This window comes from Mustela lutreola, chromosome 2 (assembly GCF_030435805.1).
Source record: "Mustela lutreola isolate mMusLut2 chromosome 2, mMusLut2.pri, whole genome shotgun sequence".
Taxonomy (NCBI): Eukaryota; Metazoa; Chordata; class Mammalia; order Carnivora; family Mustelidae; genus Mustela; species Mustela lutreola.
The window spans coordinates 196,240,524-196,256,241 of NC_081291.1; the positions used below are offsets into that span (position 1 = coordinate 196,240,524).

Sequence of the window (15,718 nt, forward strand, 5' to 3'; positions counted from 1 at the left end):
ATTAGAAATCAGGGTTCCAAAGATGTGTTCCTTTTCATTAGAAAAGTAGGGCTTTTTTTGGTCCACCAACCACTTATACTCATGCCTTCTTCAAGGCAAAGTGAATTATCACCACTCCTAACAGCCAAATGGCGTCCTGATTACTTGTATATTCATAGGATAATTTCAGGGTCTTTCATAGACCTATGGATTCTTCAGAAAGGAAGCCAAGTTAACAGTAGACAGTTGATTGATCTATCTACTGAGATTCTGAGTGGGTTTTCTTCTCCCTTCCTTTTTTTTTTTTTAAGGATTTTTTTCCCTAACTCTCCTCAAGGATTGATTACTCACCCACTGTACACAAAGTACAGCCGTGATACAAAGTATAAACACTGACTCCCGCTACAAGCGGGATTCCATCCTCAAAACTTCAGGCATCAGTCACAAAACTTTCTATACTCCTGGTAGTGTTCCTCCGGAGAGGCCGTTTTTTCAATTTTCAAATGCCTTCTGGTGTCCACCTAAAACCTCTGTGACCCATTTTCAAAGACTTCTCTCGGGCCCACTTCCTAGGTAAATAAACTTTAATTCTAGGACTCTGTTGTATTTCACATCCACATCTAGGCATGCAGGATTTACTGTTTCCAAAAAGTATTTTACACTGTATAAAAAGCATTTTATATGGAAGTATTTTATATAAAGTATCTTATATAAAAAAGTTATTTTATACAGAATATAAATTCAAACTCCTAATGATTTATTCATTCACTCCTAGGAAACAAACCTTCCCCCATTACCCTGGGAGCTCCCTTACTGCAGCTAGTACGTCTTAGAACATCTCTACAGACATTTTACTGAAAATGTTGACTGAATAAATGCGAAGTCAATTAATAATGCTGTATCTAGGAAAATGGAAGGCACTCCATAAGCTAGACGCCAAAACCCCGAGCGCAGTAATCTTTTTTTATTATTCTCACTCACTCTCCCAGGGTCACCGCTCGCATCCGACGCACGTGGAGGCGCGATGGGCGGTGCCCTCAAGCCTCTGGGGGGCGTGGCCCCGCAGCCTCGCCCCGCCCCTGGCGCGCGCGCTCCCGTCGCCGGCTGCGCTCCCCCGTTCCGAGCGGCGCAGAAAAGCGACGAGAGGGGGCGGGGCCTGGAGACCTCCTCCATCCTCGGGCCGAGACCGGAGGGATGTTCCCTGCTCAGGAGGAGGCCGACAGGACGGTGTTTGTGGGGAATTTAGAGGCCCGAGTAAGGGAGGAGATTCTTTACGAGCTATTCCTTCAGGTATCGTCGGCCGGGGGCGGCGGAGGGGCGGGCAGCGTCGAGCCGGAAGCACAGCCGGAGGGGCGGGGCGCACCTGGACCACCCGAAGCGCGGCCACCTTCCCGCGGCATCCTGTGCCCGGGTTTATAATTGTGTTCCGTTTGGGCACACCTGCCCCTAGGTGAGCAGCTGGTAGTGAAGTGATAGAATATGTGCTCCAGCCCCATAGTAGAGCCCTGGGGGTGGGCGGCGACTTGGCTCCCCCCAGTTCATGTCCCCCACCCCCCGCCAAAGCTCTCTCCGCTTTGCGGAGACTACCTGGGCCTTGGGTGTCTAGGGCAAAACAGAAAACAGCCGTGTCACTACCTTCCTTCGGGTCATAAGAACCGTCACGCCTTACATCCAGCGAAATGAATGGTATAGATTTTAAAACGTTGCCCTATACATGTCTTATTCCCCCAAACCCTTTCATATGGAGGGTGTTTTTACTCCAGTATGGTCAAGTGAGATTTAATGATTCGGACAGTCAAATCCTGACTATAACCAGTTGATTGCCTGGGCAGTTCCTTACATTTCTTTTTCATGCCAAGAAGACCTTTTGGAAACTTCTCGAGACTTAGGACCTTCATGAGTAAGCCTTCTGTCCCCTGTAAACACTCACCTATGGTCTACATGTAGGTGTCACTTTTCTAACGTGATCTACTCATCCAGCCGTTCGTCTAGCCGTTACATGACAAAAACGAAATAAAATGCTGAACATACAAATTTAAGAGCTAGCCCTTGGTCCTTCTAAAAGGGAAAATTTAAAATTAATTACCATGATCTAGGGTAATCCAAAAAGAGAAGGATACATAATATATTGAGGTTGTTTGGGGATATGAACTCTAATGTCTTAACGTCTAACGTCGATGGGACTTGGCGCAAGTAAATGAGTATCTCAGTCCTGCAGTTTTCCTTAAATGTCAAATGGTAGTAATAGCATCTACAATATGATGTGGTGGGAAGATTAAATTAATCCAGGTAAAACAGAATTGAACTTGGCATTTCTTTCTCTTTTTTTTTTTTTTTTTTAAGATTTTATTTATTTATTTGTCAGAGAGAGGAGCAAGAGTGAGCACAAGCAGACAGAGCGGCAGGCAGAGGCAGAGGGAGAAGCAGGCTCCTTGCTGAGCAAGGAGCTGGATGTGGGATTGGATCCCAGGACACTGGGATCATGACCTGAGCCGAAGGCAGCCTCTTAACCAACTGAGCCACCCAGGCGTCCCTGAACTTGGCATTTCTAAGTGCTTGCTGCTGCTACCGCTACCAGTGATAGTACTATTACTAAAACTGCTAATACTAATATCAAGAGAAATCAAGAAAGAAAGACTTCCCCCTATCAGAATAAGGGCAGGTTGCAAGGCAGACAATGGCAAAACTAAGTTTCTAGGACTAAGTGATAGCACTAGCGATGCAAAGTGTTCTTTACATGGTTTTTGAAAGGCCCTAAATTTCTGTCTTCTGTTAATCTCAAATACAATTTCATAAAGACAGTCCACTGCCTTCCCCCACCCCCTCCCTCAGGAACAGTTTCCTTTCCTGGACATAAAACCTTATTATTTGAAAAATACTGTTGATTTTAAGGCTTTTATGCTTACTTTTCTGATTTGCCATCTTTTTGAATTTGCCCTTTTTAATCTGGTCTGATAGTTGTCTTATAGTTATTTCCCCCAATATCATTTGAAACTTATCACTCTAACAACAAAAAAAAAATTAAAGGAAAACTGAAAGAAAAAACCTTATAGTTCTTTTTCCCCTGAAGGTTTTCTCATGTTGAGCCTCCACAAAGGAGGAGGGGAGTTGGTGAAGGGGTTGGGGGTAGACATAAAGACCCCAAGCATGCGCTTACATTATTTTTAGTCCTGGATCGATATGAGTTGTATGGATCTACAAGATGGATAGATAGATATTATATATATGAAATCTCATTTTAAAAAATAATTTCTACCTAAACAAAATGTTCATCTCTTTTAACACATCAGGCAACCAAGCATATGTTTTTATTTTTGCCCATGTGCTTCTGTATTCTGTAAAGATTTGCTAAAGTGAGGTATCTTTTAGAAAGACTTTTCAAAACACATGAACTGAGTCTTCAGAAAGACTAAAAGTTGATGGGATTGTTACTACAAACAAGTTTTGTTGAAATTTATCTTTAGAAATGCTTTGGTAGATCTTCAAATTTATAAAATTTAAGCATATTCTGTTCATTAATGATTTCATATATTTAGTATCTGTAATAGAACAGTACTGATTAAAATTAATTTATCTTATTACTGCATATTTATCCTTTTATTAGTTTCAAGTTTACAAGTTTCAAGTTTCTGATTATCCTTTGAAGTGAGAAAATCAGGTTTAAAGTTTTTGTACTTTGACTAAGAAATACTGAAATAGACATTTGGAGGATAAAAATAATGAATTCAGTTTCAAATATGTTGAATTTGAAGAACAGTCATACAGAGGTCTCTAGGAGACATGAGTGTAAGAAACAGATTTGTTGATGAAGTGGTCCTTGAAACCAGAAGGGAGGATGAGCTAGTCCCAAGAAAGCAGAAAATGGGGAAAAAAAAAAAGACTGAACCCTAAAATATAGTATCATTTTAAAGATGATAGTTAACATTTTTCTTTAGAATTAAAGCAATTTCTTTATTCAACTTGACAGAGAATAGTAATCAATCAATTAAAAATTATGAGACAGTTGCCATTAAATCTTAGTTGTTTGTAAGTCTTTGTTGGTGCATCCTGTAATCATTATCATGGAGGACATGTAATTTTTTTAGTTTTATTGTTTTTTACAATATTTCACTCTACTTTTTTACTCTCTTTTACTAAATATAGGTTTTACTATCAATACAATCTGAATATTTTCAATTTGTTTTATTCCATTTTAGTACTACATGATGGAATAATATCATCCCATTGTTGGAATTAGAACCTTTCTAATTTTTCACTCAGATAAACAAAACCTACTTAAAAGTTGTAAACTTACTAAAACATTTCTTTCCTTTGGGAATATTTACCAAATGGGGTTATTAGACCAAAACACATGATAAACTAGTTTCTCTTGTCAAAATTGTTAACTTTGATAAAAAAAAAAAAAAAATTAGGCTGTGCTACAATAGAACACTTTTTTAGGCTCGCTCAAACTGACATGAGGTTTGTCATTTCAGTTTGCTTCTGAGTTATATACAGTTAATACGTATGGAGATAAAATAGTATTTTACTCTTAGATTTAAATGCTCTCTAAATTGTTTTTGTTAATGTTGACAGAGGGTAACATTTCTTTTAAGATTTGGAACTATTGCCTAAAATCTTCTGTTCTTAACACCATGAACGTTTCTTTGATGAGCCAAAAAATACCAGAAAGTGTGATGAAATAGGGTATTTACTGTTAGGAAATGCATTATTCACAGAGCTACATAAAACAATTATTGCTAACAGGTTTTTTTTTTTTTTGAAGTCTGAAGTTGAATATACCTGATTTATCTGAATGTAAGAAAAAAAATCTTTAGATTTATGAGAAAATAATTTTTAAGTTTTTTATAGGCTGGGCCGTTAACCAAAGTGACTATATGCAAAGACAGAGAAGGAAAGCCGAAGACTTTTGGATTTGTCTGCTTTAAACACCCTGAATCGGTGTCTTATGCCATAGCTTTGCTGAATGGAATTCGTTTATATGGAAGACCAATTAATGTACAGTATCGATTTGGTAGGTCTTGCCACTGATGTATCTTCCAAGTGTGTTTTGTTGATGGTGTTGTTCTCAGAGGTATAAATATTGTGTTTTCATAATGTAAGACCCAAAAAGTGCTCCTGTTGTCTCTGTTAAATTTTCTCAGAATACATGTAGACATTCATGTTATATGGTTAACTAGTATTGCCAGTCCTATAGCATCTTTTCTATATTAAAATTTAAACTGTTCTTAGTACCAGCCAGCAAGTAGCTATGATATTTGCTGTTGGCTGTTTTAAATTAAGTGAATCTATATGAATTGGGGGCACACAGTTCTAGCCTTCAATACATCAAGGTCATTTGCTAATCTTCTTGTCAACTTTAGTGTTTGGTATCAAATGCCTACTGTTTGGAAGGTAGAGTAAGTGCCTTAATCATTCTCTTGGGAACACCATACTCCACATCCTGCCCTGGATCTAAGCCCTTGCAAGAGTAGCTGGCCAAAAGTAGCCATAGAGTGACCCTCAGTCACTGTGGAGAAGAGCTTCCAGGCACAAATGACCTCAAATGCCTTGTCCTACACACCTGTCAAAAGCGGGTTTGATACAGAGAACATCGTACTAGCACTCTACCTCTCTCCTGTTTGGAGGGACTGAAAGAGGCGATGCTTCTGGTGTCTCCCTCCCCTAAATGATGCAAGCCTATTGAAAGATCTGTTGTTTGTTGACTTTCTTCCTCTTGTTAGACTAAAAACAGGTAATAAGAAAACAATACCTCATTGCAAAGGAAAAAGTTTCTCCTTGTGTTTCTTTCTTTTATTATATATATATATATATATTTTAATATTTTATTTATTTATTTGACAGACAGAGATCACAAGTAGGCAGAGAGGCAGGCAGAGAGAGAGGAGGAAGCAGGCTCTCCGCTGAGCAGAGAGCCCGATATGGGGCTCGATCCCAGGACCCTGGGATCATGACCTGAGCCGAAAGCAGAGGCTTTAACCTACTGAGCCACCCAGGCACCCCTCTTATATTATATTTTTAATGATTTTGCAAAGGTAATTGACTTTATCGTTGCTTTCAAGTCCTGTTTGGTTAACTCACACAGACTGGTAAGATGGGCCAGAATGTACTGTGTTCTGACATGTCCTAGCCGGCTGGCTGCTCAGCATCCTCTGGCAAGTTGCATTTATTTTGGCCAGTGCAGTTTAAAGAACTCTTGCATTCTCTGCAAGATGCAGGTAACACTAATTTTCGCCATTGTTAGCCTATGAGCATTTAGAACAGCACAGTATCGTGTATCTTACGGTCCCATGTCAGTATCATTCTTCGGTACAGCCGTATTTTGGACAAAGCTTGGTTATAATTCAGTCATTCATTTGTTGTAAACAATCTGTAAATATTACTTGGGAGATCAAAGGTATACTCAGGTACCTTATATGATTGAGGAATTTTAACCAATGCTACATCCTTTTAGGTTTGGAATTTTTCTATGGTTTAACAGTAGAACTTCAAAAAATTGTACCATTAAGTTATTTGTTATCTTTTTCTTATACAGGGAGCTCTCGCTCTTCTGAACCAGCTAACCAAAGTTTTGAGAGCTGTGTTAAGATAAATTCACACAGCTACAGGTAATTAAAAATATTTTTTCAAAAAGATAAAGCAAATAAATATGGGAGAAATAGGAGGGGGAGACAAACCATGAGAGACTGTGGACTCAAGAAACAAACTGAGGGTTTTGGAGGGAAGGTGGGGTGGGGGGTTGTGTGAGCCTGGTGGTAGGTATTATGGAGGGCATGTTTTGCATGGAGCACTGGGTGTGGTGCATAGACGATGAATTTTAGAACATTGAAAAGTAATTTAAAAAAATGGAAAAATTCCAAAAAAAAGTGTTCTTATTTAAGAAATAGCTTTAATATTTTAATATTTTAACTAAAATATTTTAATAATCAAAACATTTTTATTTAAAGTTCAGCTTTAATATTTTCAATAGTAGGTAAGAAAGATTTATATTTCTAGTGTTCTTTTCTTTATGATTTACCTTGTGCTTTTCATAGATGTAAAATCACTTAAGCTTGCAAGGTGCCATTGTGATGGATCATAGAGATGCTATTACCCATATCTTATACTTGAATAAACAGAGATGTAAAAGTTAACTAAGTTTCAGGGTCATAAAGATGAAAAAATGATAGCTGCTAGGCTTGAAATTAAGCCTTCTGACTTTAAGTCATTCTGTTATTTATTGTACTACTTTTTAGAACTTCTTTATGATAATTTTCCAAATATTCAAAAATTTTGTATTGGCTGATTTCTTGATGCAATGGTAGCCTCTAAAAACTCTGTCAGGCATGTTATCCCAGAGGTCATGGAAAAGATAGGCTCTGAATTAAGATGTCCAAATTACACCATTTATTAAACCAATTTAGAAGACACAGTGAAAAGCAACAGGAAAGATCCTGGATAGTTCCGCACACTTAGCATCAGGTGCAAGTGGACCAAAGGACCAGCACACTGTGTTCTGGTTACGCTAGTATTCGTGTGTCATGGTTCTTTCTGCAGCATCAGCCTTCCTTACTGCTAGTGTGATTATGAGGTTTAATAGGGGTCTCCATGCATATGGAAAATTTCTGGAGCTAATCTTACTCGCCCACTCTCTCAAAGAGACTTAGGGGCAAATACACCGAACCACAGGAATCACTTCGTGGCTAGTCCGCCAGATGCGCCCAGATTTTAACTGAATTTCTGAGGCAGAGCAAAGACAAGAAGAGCAGCGTAACTGTTAGCCCAAGGGTGACGTGATGAGGACTTGCTGTTTCTTTCCCGTTTTGGTCTATAAAGCTCTTACTTATTCCACATATTATCAGTTGAATCTATCTGTAGTACACTTGACAGGATAGTAACTTTTTTATTGTCTATATTTAACATGTATTATAAATTCTGCCTGTATCTCCCAAGTGATTTGCTTTTTCTGTTCCTAACAAGGTTTTATCACTGACCCATAAACTACTAGCTTATTTGGAGTCTATTACAAGCATTTCATCCATCTTGTTTGTTTCTGTCTTCTGCAGCAGAACTGAATATTCTCATGTAGACTAACAGTAACTGAAACCCTTCTATCTCTGTTACTGAAGACTGGCAATTACCCAGGTTTATCTATAGGAAAAGTATTGCCTCCTAAATAAAACACAATATGTTCCACATCTTCTGTATCAGTGAAATCAGGAGAAGTTAAAAAAGTAGGTGCTGATATCAAATTATGTGAACTTAAATCTTACTTTTGCCATTTTATTAATGGTATGACCTTGGACGAGTTATTTCACCATACTGTACTCTGTCTCTAAAACAAGGATCATACCTCAGAGATTATTGCGATAATCAAATTTTATAATACAGTGTATTTAAAATACCGGACACATAGTAAGTATTCAGTAAATACTTTCAGCCAATGTTACCAGAAAGGAGGGAATAATTTACTATGTTGGTAGGGAACCTCATATAGACTGGTGAATTGAGCCATGTATGTAATATGAGAGTTTACTCTCGCATACTACTGGGAAAGCATACCTAATTTTTCTCAGGAATGAGGAAGAAACAAGCTATTGTTATTTGGGCAGAGGTAGAAAGACAAGCACTTCAAGATGTCATAACTTTTGTATTCTGTGTTTATGGTTGACAAACTAAATCATCTCAAATTCTAGAGTAGAAAATCAGAATTATATGTATATTCCATAACAGTATACTCCATTGGCAGTACCTTATCTTCTAGTATTTGTTACATTATAAAGGAAAAATGAGAATAGGTTATAGTGTCCTAGAAGTAATGTGACGGTATACATGGTATAGCCTTAGTCTTTCCCGGGTCTTTCTTTGAAAAGGATTTTTTAATGCTTCTATTGCCTCTCATACCATTTGTTTTTAATAAATAGTTCCTGTATTAGTTTACTCAAGTTCCCATATAACCACAAAGAGATACTTAAACAACAGAAATGCGTCGTCTCACAGTTCTGGAGGCTTGAAGTCCGTGATCAAGGTGTCCACATAATTAGTTCCTTCAGAGGACTCTGAGAAATAATGTTCTTTGTCTCTCCCCTAGTATCCTCTGGTAATTTGGCAGTCCTTGATATTCCTTGACTTGTAGACTCATCACCCAGATCTTTACACGATGTTCTCCTGTGTATACCTGTCCTTAACTTTCCCCTTTTTAAAAGACAACAGTCCTGTTGGATTAGTGACTCATCCTATTCCAATATGACCTTGTCTTAACCAATTACAACTGCAACAACCCTGGTTCCAAATAAGGTCGGATTCTGAGGTATTGGGGGTTAGAACTCCAACATAGGAATTTTGGAGTGACACAGTTCAGCGTATAACTCTTCCCAATTTACATGTGATTCATCTCTCTAAACAACTATGCATTCCCTGGGAGTCACACAGGAAAGATAGTGGTTTTAGAGAATCTGCAGCTGTTTTCATAATGGTGCTAGTCTCAGCACTTCTGCGACTACAGACATACCATCCCCACTCTATAATTTCATTGCACTTTTTCTTTGTTTCTTTACTATCACTTACTCTACACACACGTTCTTGTCTGCTCCAGCCCTGTCTCCAAATCAGACTTAAATTTTTCTTTCCCCTTCTCCCTGAAAAATCTTTAGTTGTCACATCCTTACTTCCTCCATGCTTCTTAACCACCATTGTTATATGGAAGGTGCTCTTTTAAAGGTTATCAGGAATCTTCTGAACAATAATTCAGTAGTTTCAATGCTTATTTGGTTTACTTTTTTATAACAACTAACCCCTAATTCCTTCCTTAGTGAAATTTACTCTTCCACTGGTATTTGCGATGCTGCTCTCACCTCTTATCAATGGGATGTCCACCTCTCCACCTTACTCCTGTCGTCCACCTGCCCTCAGCTTTGCCTCTGCCTTTCCCACAGCACACCTCCTTTCCTAAGGATTATTAGTATTTGCATTAAAATTGTGGAATGCTGTGGAGCATGTAGATAAGTGAAGGCTAGCTATAGAATCTAACTAGTAATTGTAACTGAAATTTAGTAAACATCTTCATAGAAGCAAATATTACTACACTTGTAAATGAAACTTCAGCTTTAGTTTTTAAATTAGGGATTTTTATTATCTTAATTCATGTGTAAAAAAAATTCACAAACGTGACTTTATAGTAACCATTAGCAGTCCTTTTAGGAAAAAGTATAATTTTTATAGCTAAACAGTGAAGGTATTTTCAACCATAAATTAAAGAAAATTTCTATATTTCTTTCATTTCTTAAATCTATAGAAGATTGAATGTACTCTTGATGATTACTAATGACTTGCTTTGCTCTCTTCATATCCAAGTGTCTATTTCTTTATACACATATAACGCTGTTTAACATTTTCCTGTCAGAAGGCCAGATGTGACTTTAAGTATTGAAATTTCATTAGGTAGCAACTAATGACTTAAGGTAGTATTATATCACTATATTATCATTATATTATCTGATTATTTGTGTGCATATGTTTAAAGTTAATCTTAACTGAGTTGTCTTAGAGAAGCTTTGTTTTTTAATTACAAGGACCTTTTCTTTTTTTTAAGAAAAAGACATTTTGTATAAGGATTTTAACTTTCTGTGAATTTTTCTTTTACCTTCCCAAAGAAATGAAGAAATTGTGGGCAGATCTTCCATTCCCATGCAGTTCTTTCCAATTAATAGTGCAGCTTTACCTCAAGAATATTTTTTCTTTCAGAAGATGGTAAGTTTAATATGCCTGTGGTTCAATATGTAATATAATACAGACTGTGATGGAACCTAAAGTTCTCAAACCTAAACCTGGGGTGAAGGCAGAAGCTGCCCTGAGCACTGTCTCCCCAGTGGCAGTCTGCTTAAACGCAGTCATCTTCAACCTCACACCTAGTCCTTCGGCTAGTGTGTCAGCACAGGAGGGGTGGATGGTAGTGACACTGCACTGTGGTCCAGGTACAACTGGAGTGGAGAGTTCTCATTTAAACTTTAATTTAATATAGATTCTCAGTGGTAGGGTAAACCGTGTTATTTCCAGAGACTCTCAGTAATATGGTTCTGGCTTAGAAATCATAATTATGGTCACAATAAGTTAAAGGCAAACTTAGGAAATTTTTGTCTTCCAACTTCTCATTTTATACATAATAAAATTGAGGTCTGGGGATATTAATCTGTAGCCCCAAGGCAGTGCAGCTTATTAGAGACAGATGTGGGACTATGGCACAGGTATTGTGATTCACAGGGTGTGTTTGTTGTGAACATCCAACATGTGTGTGAGCTTCAGACTTTTCAAGTAGCCCTTTTCATTTATTTTGTAAACATAAGGAAAATGGAGAATTTAAGTTTTGGAAAAAAATTTTTCTTAGTTACAGTGAGATATTAAAAACAACCTGTTCTCATCCAAAATTGTCAATATTCTTCTTCCCAGCATTTGTTATCCTTGGTAGGGATGAGAAGCACAGACACACAGCACATGCACATACACACGTGTGTGTGCACACACACGGAGTTCATGTTGTCTCTATTAATCTATAGTCTACTTTGAATAGCTAAAAATTTGAGTTAGAAACAAGGAAGGATCTGTCTTAATAGTTGACAAAAATGCTGTACCGTCCTGTGGCCGTTAGCCACATGTGAGACTAAGGAGCACAGTTTTTAGTTTTATTTAACTTTAACTTTTATTAAAATTTAAAGGCAGATACTTGGTTCAGTTATTAGAATATTTTTAAGAATATTTGCAGAAACTTGGGTATGTGAATCTACTTTTTTAAATGCAAATTTTAGGTAATCTAAATTCAGATCAATTATTTTCAGTGAAAATGTAGCATCCAAATTGAAAAGTGCTGTAACTATAAAATGCACACCAAATTTCAAAGACTTAGTGTAGAAAAAGGAACGTCAAATATCTCATTAATGATTTTTATATTGTTTACATGTTGAAATTAAAATATTTGGGGGATAAATAAAATACATCATTAATGGCACCTGTTTCTTTTTTATTTCTGTATTGCGGCTACTAGGAAAATATACAAAACTGTGTATGTGCTTGTGTTCTATTTCTCTAAGGCAGAGTCTGTATTGTAATAAGCTGTACACTACCTTGAATCTTTCCATTAACGATTTAAGGGAACTACCACATTCCCGTTTTAGAAGGTCACTGTCCTAACACGTGGTTCACTTTGCCGGTAGTTTTTTGTGTAATGCATGTAAACTGTTAACTTTTTCTTTTAATGTTTCGGACTTGTTTTGCTAGATGATTGTCCTTTTCCCCCAGCAGTGGCCTGCCTATAATCCAGCCCTGCAGCTGCCCTACTATGAGATGGCAGCACCGCTTCCTAACAGCACATCTGCAGCGTCTTCACTGAACTGCGCTCCAGATCTGGAGGCTGGACCCAGCTCCTACGAATGGACTCACCAACAATCCAGTGACCCTGATCTGTATCAAACGAATAAACGAAAGAGGCAAAAACAAACCAGTGACAGTGATAGTAGCACAGAAAACAAGAGAGGAAATGAATACAGCCAAAAGTTCCGAAAGTGTAAGAAAAAGAAAAGATATTAGCATTATGTTCACATGAAATTTGTCTACCCTGGTCTTCATTTTCTTAGAAAAAAAAACAACAACCTATATTCTTCTAAATGACCAATTTCTTGTGTTTTTTTGAAATATATACCATGACATCTGATTTGCTATTTCATTTTTGTCTTGAATGACAAAAACTTATAAATAATACAGTGTAGTACTTTTTGTAACAGTATTTTTGACACATTGTCAACAAGAAATATGAGTTGTTATATTTTAGTACTGATGATGAAACTGCACGAAATTATCCATCAGAAGTCATTCACTGAGCCCTTGTGGATAAGGCCCCCTGCTCTCCTGCACTGTTGCCTGGACGGAGTGGTGGGTTTGGGCAACTGTTTAGGAGTCTCATGTTGTTCCTAACAAAGAGGGAAAAACAGGCTTTAGTTTCCTTTGTGAATAACATTTTATTTTTTAAGTCTATATATGTTCCTTCTGAGCCTTACTTTCCTACAGGTTTATTTCATAAAATGAGAATATCTGACAGTGATACCAAAGGAAAGATGACTATCATGGGACTAGTTTTTAGATCCTTCCTTTTTTTATGAGTGTATATAAACAAATACCTGCGTGTTTACTTCTCACTTAATTTTAGTTTGTGAAAATTAGTTGGCTATGACAGTATTTATTATGCACCTCTTTTGCCAACTGGGTTTGAGATAGTATATTTGACATACTTAAATCTTGATAATGAACAATAAACAAAATGATATTTCATTAATATATGATACTTAATATTTATTCTTAAATCAGGTTTCTTATTTCTGGTTCATTTATTTTTAGAAGGCAGAGTACATGTAAAATTCATGGTTTATCTGGACACTTTGTTAACTGTGTGGCTCATCATAAGCATACACAATGCTACGTATGAACTATAGTGACATAATGATGACAGTTTACTAAGGCTAATTAAGAGAATCCTGTAACTTTCATTGAGGGGTACCCACCCACTTCAATAGGAAAAGCCATGCTTATAGATATCTATTTTGCAGGTTGCATAGCACTTTATAGATCTTTATTTAAAATGATAAAGATGTTTTTAGCAAAATGAGTGATTGAATTTAACTTTTGATCATAAATACACAGTACAGTAGAGTTTTGAATATAAATATTAATCCATTTCTGTCTGATGAACATGAAAACTTAAATACTGCTTGATATAGTTTGATCTGTATTTGTTGTATGCTCCTGAATAATCAGGCTACTTTCTTTTTGCCTTCACATTTTTGCAACTTAAAACATCTTCAACTCTTATACCTATAGTTCACCTTCGCCCTACAATATTTCATAGTGATTGACATTATAGAAAATATGTACCTAAGAAATGTCTCTTAGCAAGTAAGAGTGTATATTTGTAAGAGAATTACCTTGAAATACTGTTACATGAACCGAAATCTTAGAACTGCGAGGAATTCTTGCAACTTCTTCCATCACAGGCAGGAATAACCCCAATACCAACTTTAGAAAGTCAGCCAATTTGAGCCAACCAGAAGGCAAAGACACCTACTTGCCCTTGCTGTCTTTCATTTTTAAAAAAAATAGAAAACTTTCCTTAAAATGTTACTATAATGTACAGTTCTGTATAATTTTAAACCATCAGTTTTCCCAGTGCTGTGTCTTTGAGTTAAAAATTCTATAAATTATTTGCCTTAGAGGGTTTTATTTTTCTAATTTTAATTCTCTATTCTCATAATGTATTTTTTTATGTATGTGTACATTCTATTGCAAATGCTAGGAGAAGGCTGGAATTTGAGAACCAAAGTAATTATCTTTTTATTCTCAGATTCACTAATTTTTTAATAAATTTTTGTAATGCATCAGTCAGTGGCAAAACCATTGAGAAAAATTACTTAGAATTAAAGTTGGTCAAAAAGATGAGTGCAAAACACACCCTTGAAATCTTTACTGAAATTATGCATCCTGAACTGTGATTCAAGATAACTATGTGTAGCTACTAAGACGGTTGTCCCCTTGAAATCTTAGCATTAGATGCAATTATTACAAGATTAGCAATAACTAATTTATTATAATGACACAAAGTTCTGATGTAATAATATTGGTCATCTGATTAGAGTGTAATGAAAGAAAGAAAAAGAGTTAATTATTACACTTTCTTTAGCACTGTCCAGGTGCAGGAACATTGTACACTGAGTAGTCAACCTCTTCCTGTGTATGGCTAAATTCTAATAAATTATTGGGCAATTAAAAAGTGAAATTTTCATCTCTTGCCAATGCAGTACTTCTGAAACCATATCTCCTGACTGTCTCCTCCAGTGCCTACTGAAGATTCCCTCCTGAATGTCTCATTAGCAATACAAACCCAACACTTTCAATATTACCCCAATTTTTCGTCTCCCAGTTTTCTGCTCCATTTTCTTCTGTGATCAGTGTGGACCAGTATTTCACTATGGACTGGGTGCTGGAGGGTTGGAACAATTGTTGATCTCACTTCAGTGACTGAACAGAGAACCGTTTCAGCCTCTCTCAGCCTGTGTGCCTACCTGAACAATGATGAAGCACTCTTGATGTTAAGTACTTAAGGAAATTAAAATAAGCCTATAAATATGCTTAAGGCCTGGGCATATTCTCCTCAAGGCAGATGCACCTCATGACAGATGTGGTTTCAATGGCTGCCCTGGATGATAGTGTGGCCATTTGGTTCCCTTGTCTTCCTTGTCCCTAGGAAGAAAGGCTGGAGGAGTAGGGTTGGCTCTTAGAACACCGTCCTAAGGAACTGATGGGACACCAACTGAGCTACTCAGGCCTGTAGTCAAAGCTCAGTTTAAAGTTTCCGTATCCTACCTCTATTTTCCATTTCATTTCTATACATCCTAGCAAAGCTAGTTACATCAGAAGTAAGAGCCTCTCATTAGTGCATTTCCCATTAAGAAATGTGAATTAATAGCCTGGATTTGATTTTGGGTAAAATGAGGACTAATACATAAATCTCCACAGAAATTATATTTGAATGCAGAAAGTTCAAAGGACACCTTTTTATTTATTTATTGCTTTTAATGAGTATCTTTTTAAAATTTGTATTAACATATAATGTATTATAAGCCCCAGGGGTACAGGTCTGTGAATTGCCAGGTTTACACACTTCACAACACTCACCATAGCACATACCTTCCCCAATGTCCATAACCCCACCACCCTCTCC

General features: G+C 36.9%; 1 protein-coding gene across 2 annotated transcripts; it reads left to right on the plus strand.

Moving 5' to 3' along the window:
• The first annotated feature begins 1,094 nt into the window (after positions 1–1,094).
• On the plus strand, positions 1,095–14,767 carry RBM11 (RNA binding motif protein 11). Of its 2 annotated transcripts, none has more exons than XM_059164469.1 (5): positions 1,095–1,269; positions 4,831–4,993; positions 6,515–6,587; positions 10,611–10,707; positions 12,250–14,767. In XM_059164469.1, the coding sequence occupies exons 1-5, from the start codon at positions 1,174–1,176 to the stop codon at positions 12,535–12,537; spliced, it is 717 nt and encodes a 238-aa protein (XP_059020452.1). In that variant the 5' UTR covers positions 1,095–1,173; the 3' UTR covers positions 12,538–14,767. The 2 variants fall into 2 exon arrangements, with proteins under 2 accessions (XP_059020452.1, XP_059020453.1); XM_059164470.1 differs by having other exon boundaries at positions 12,253–14,767.
• Positions 14,768–15,718: the final 951 nt, after the last annotated feature.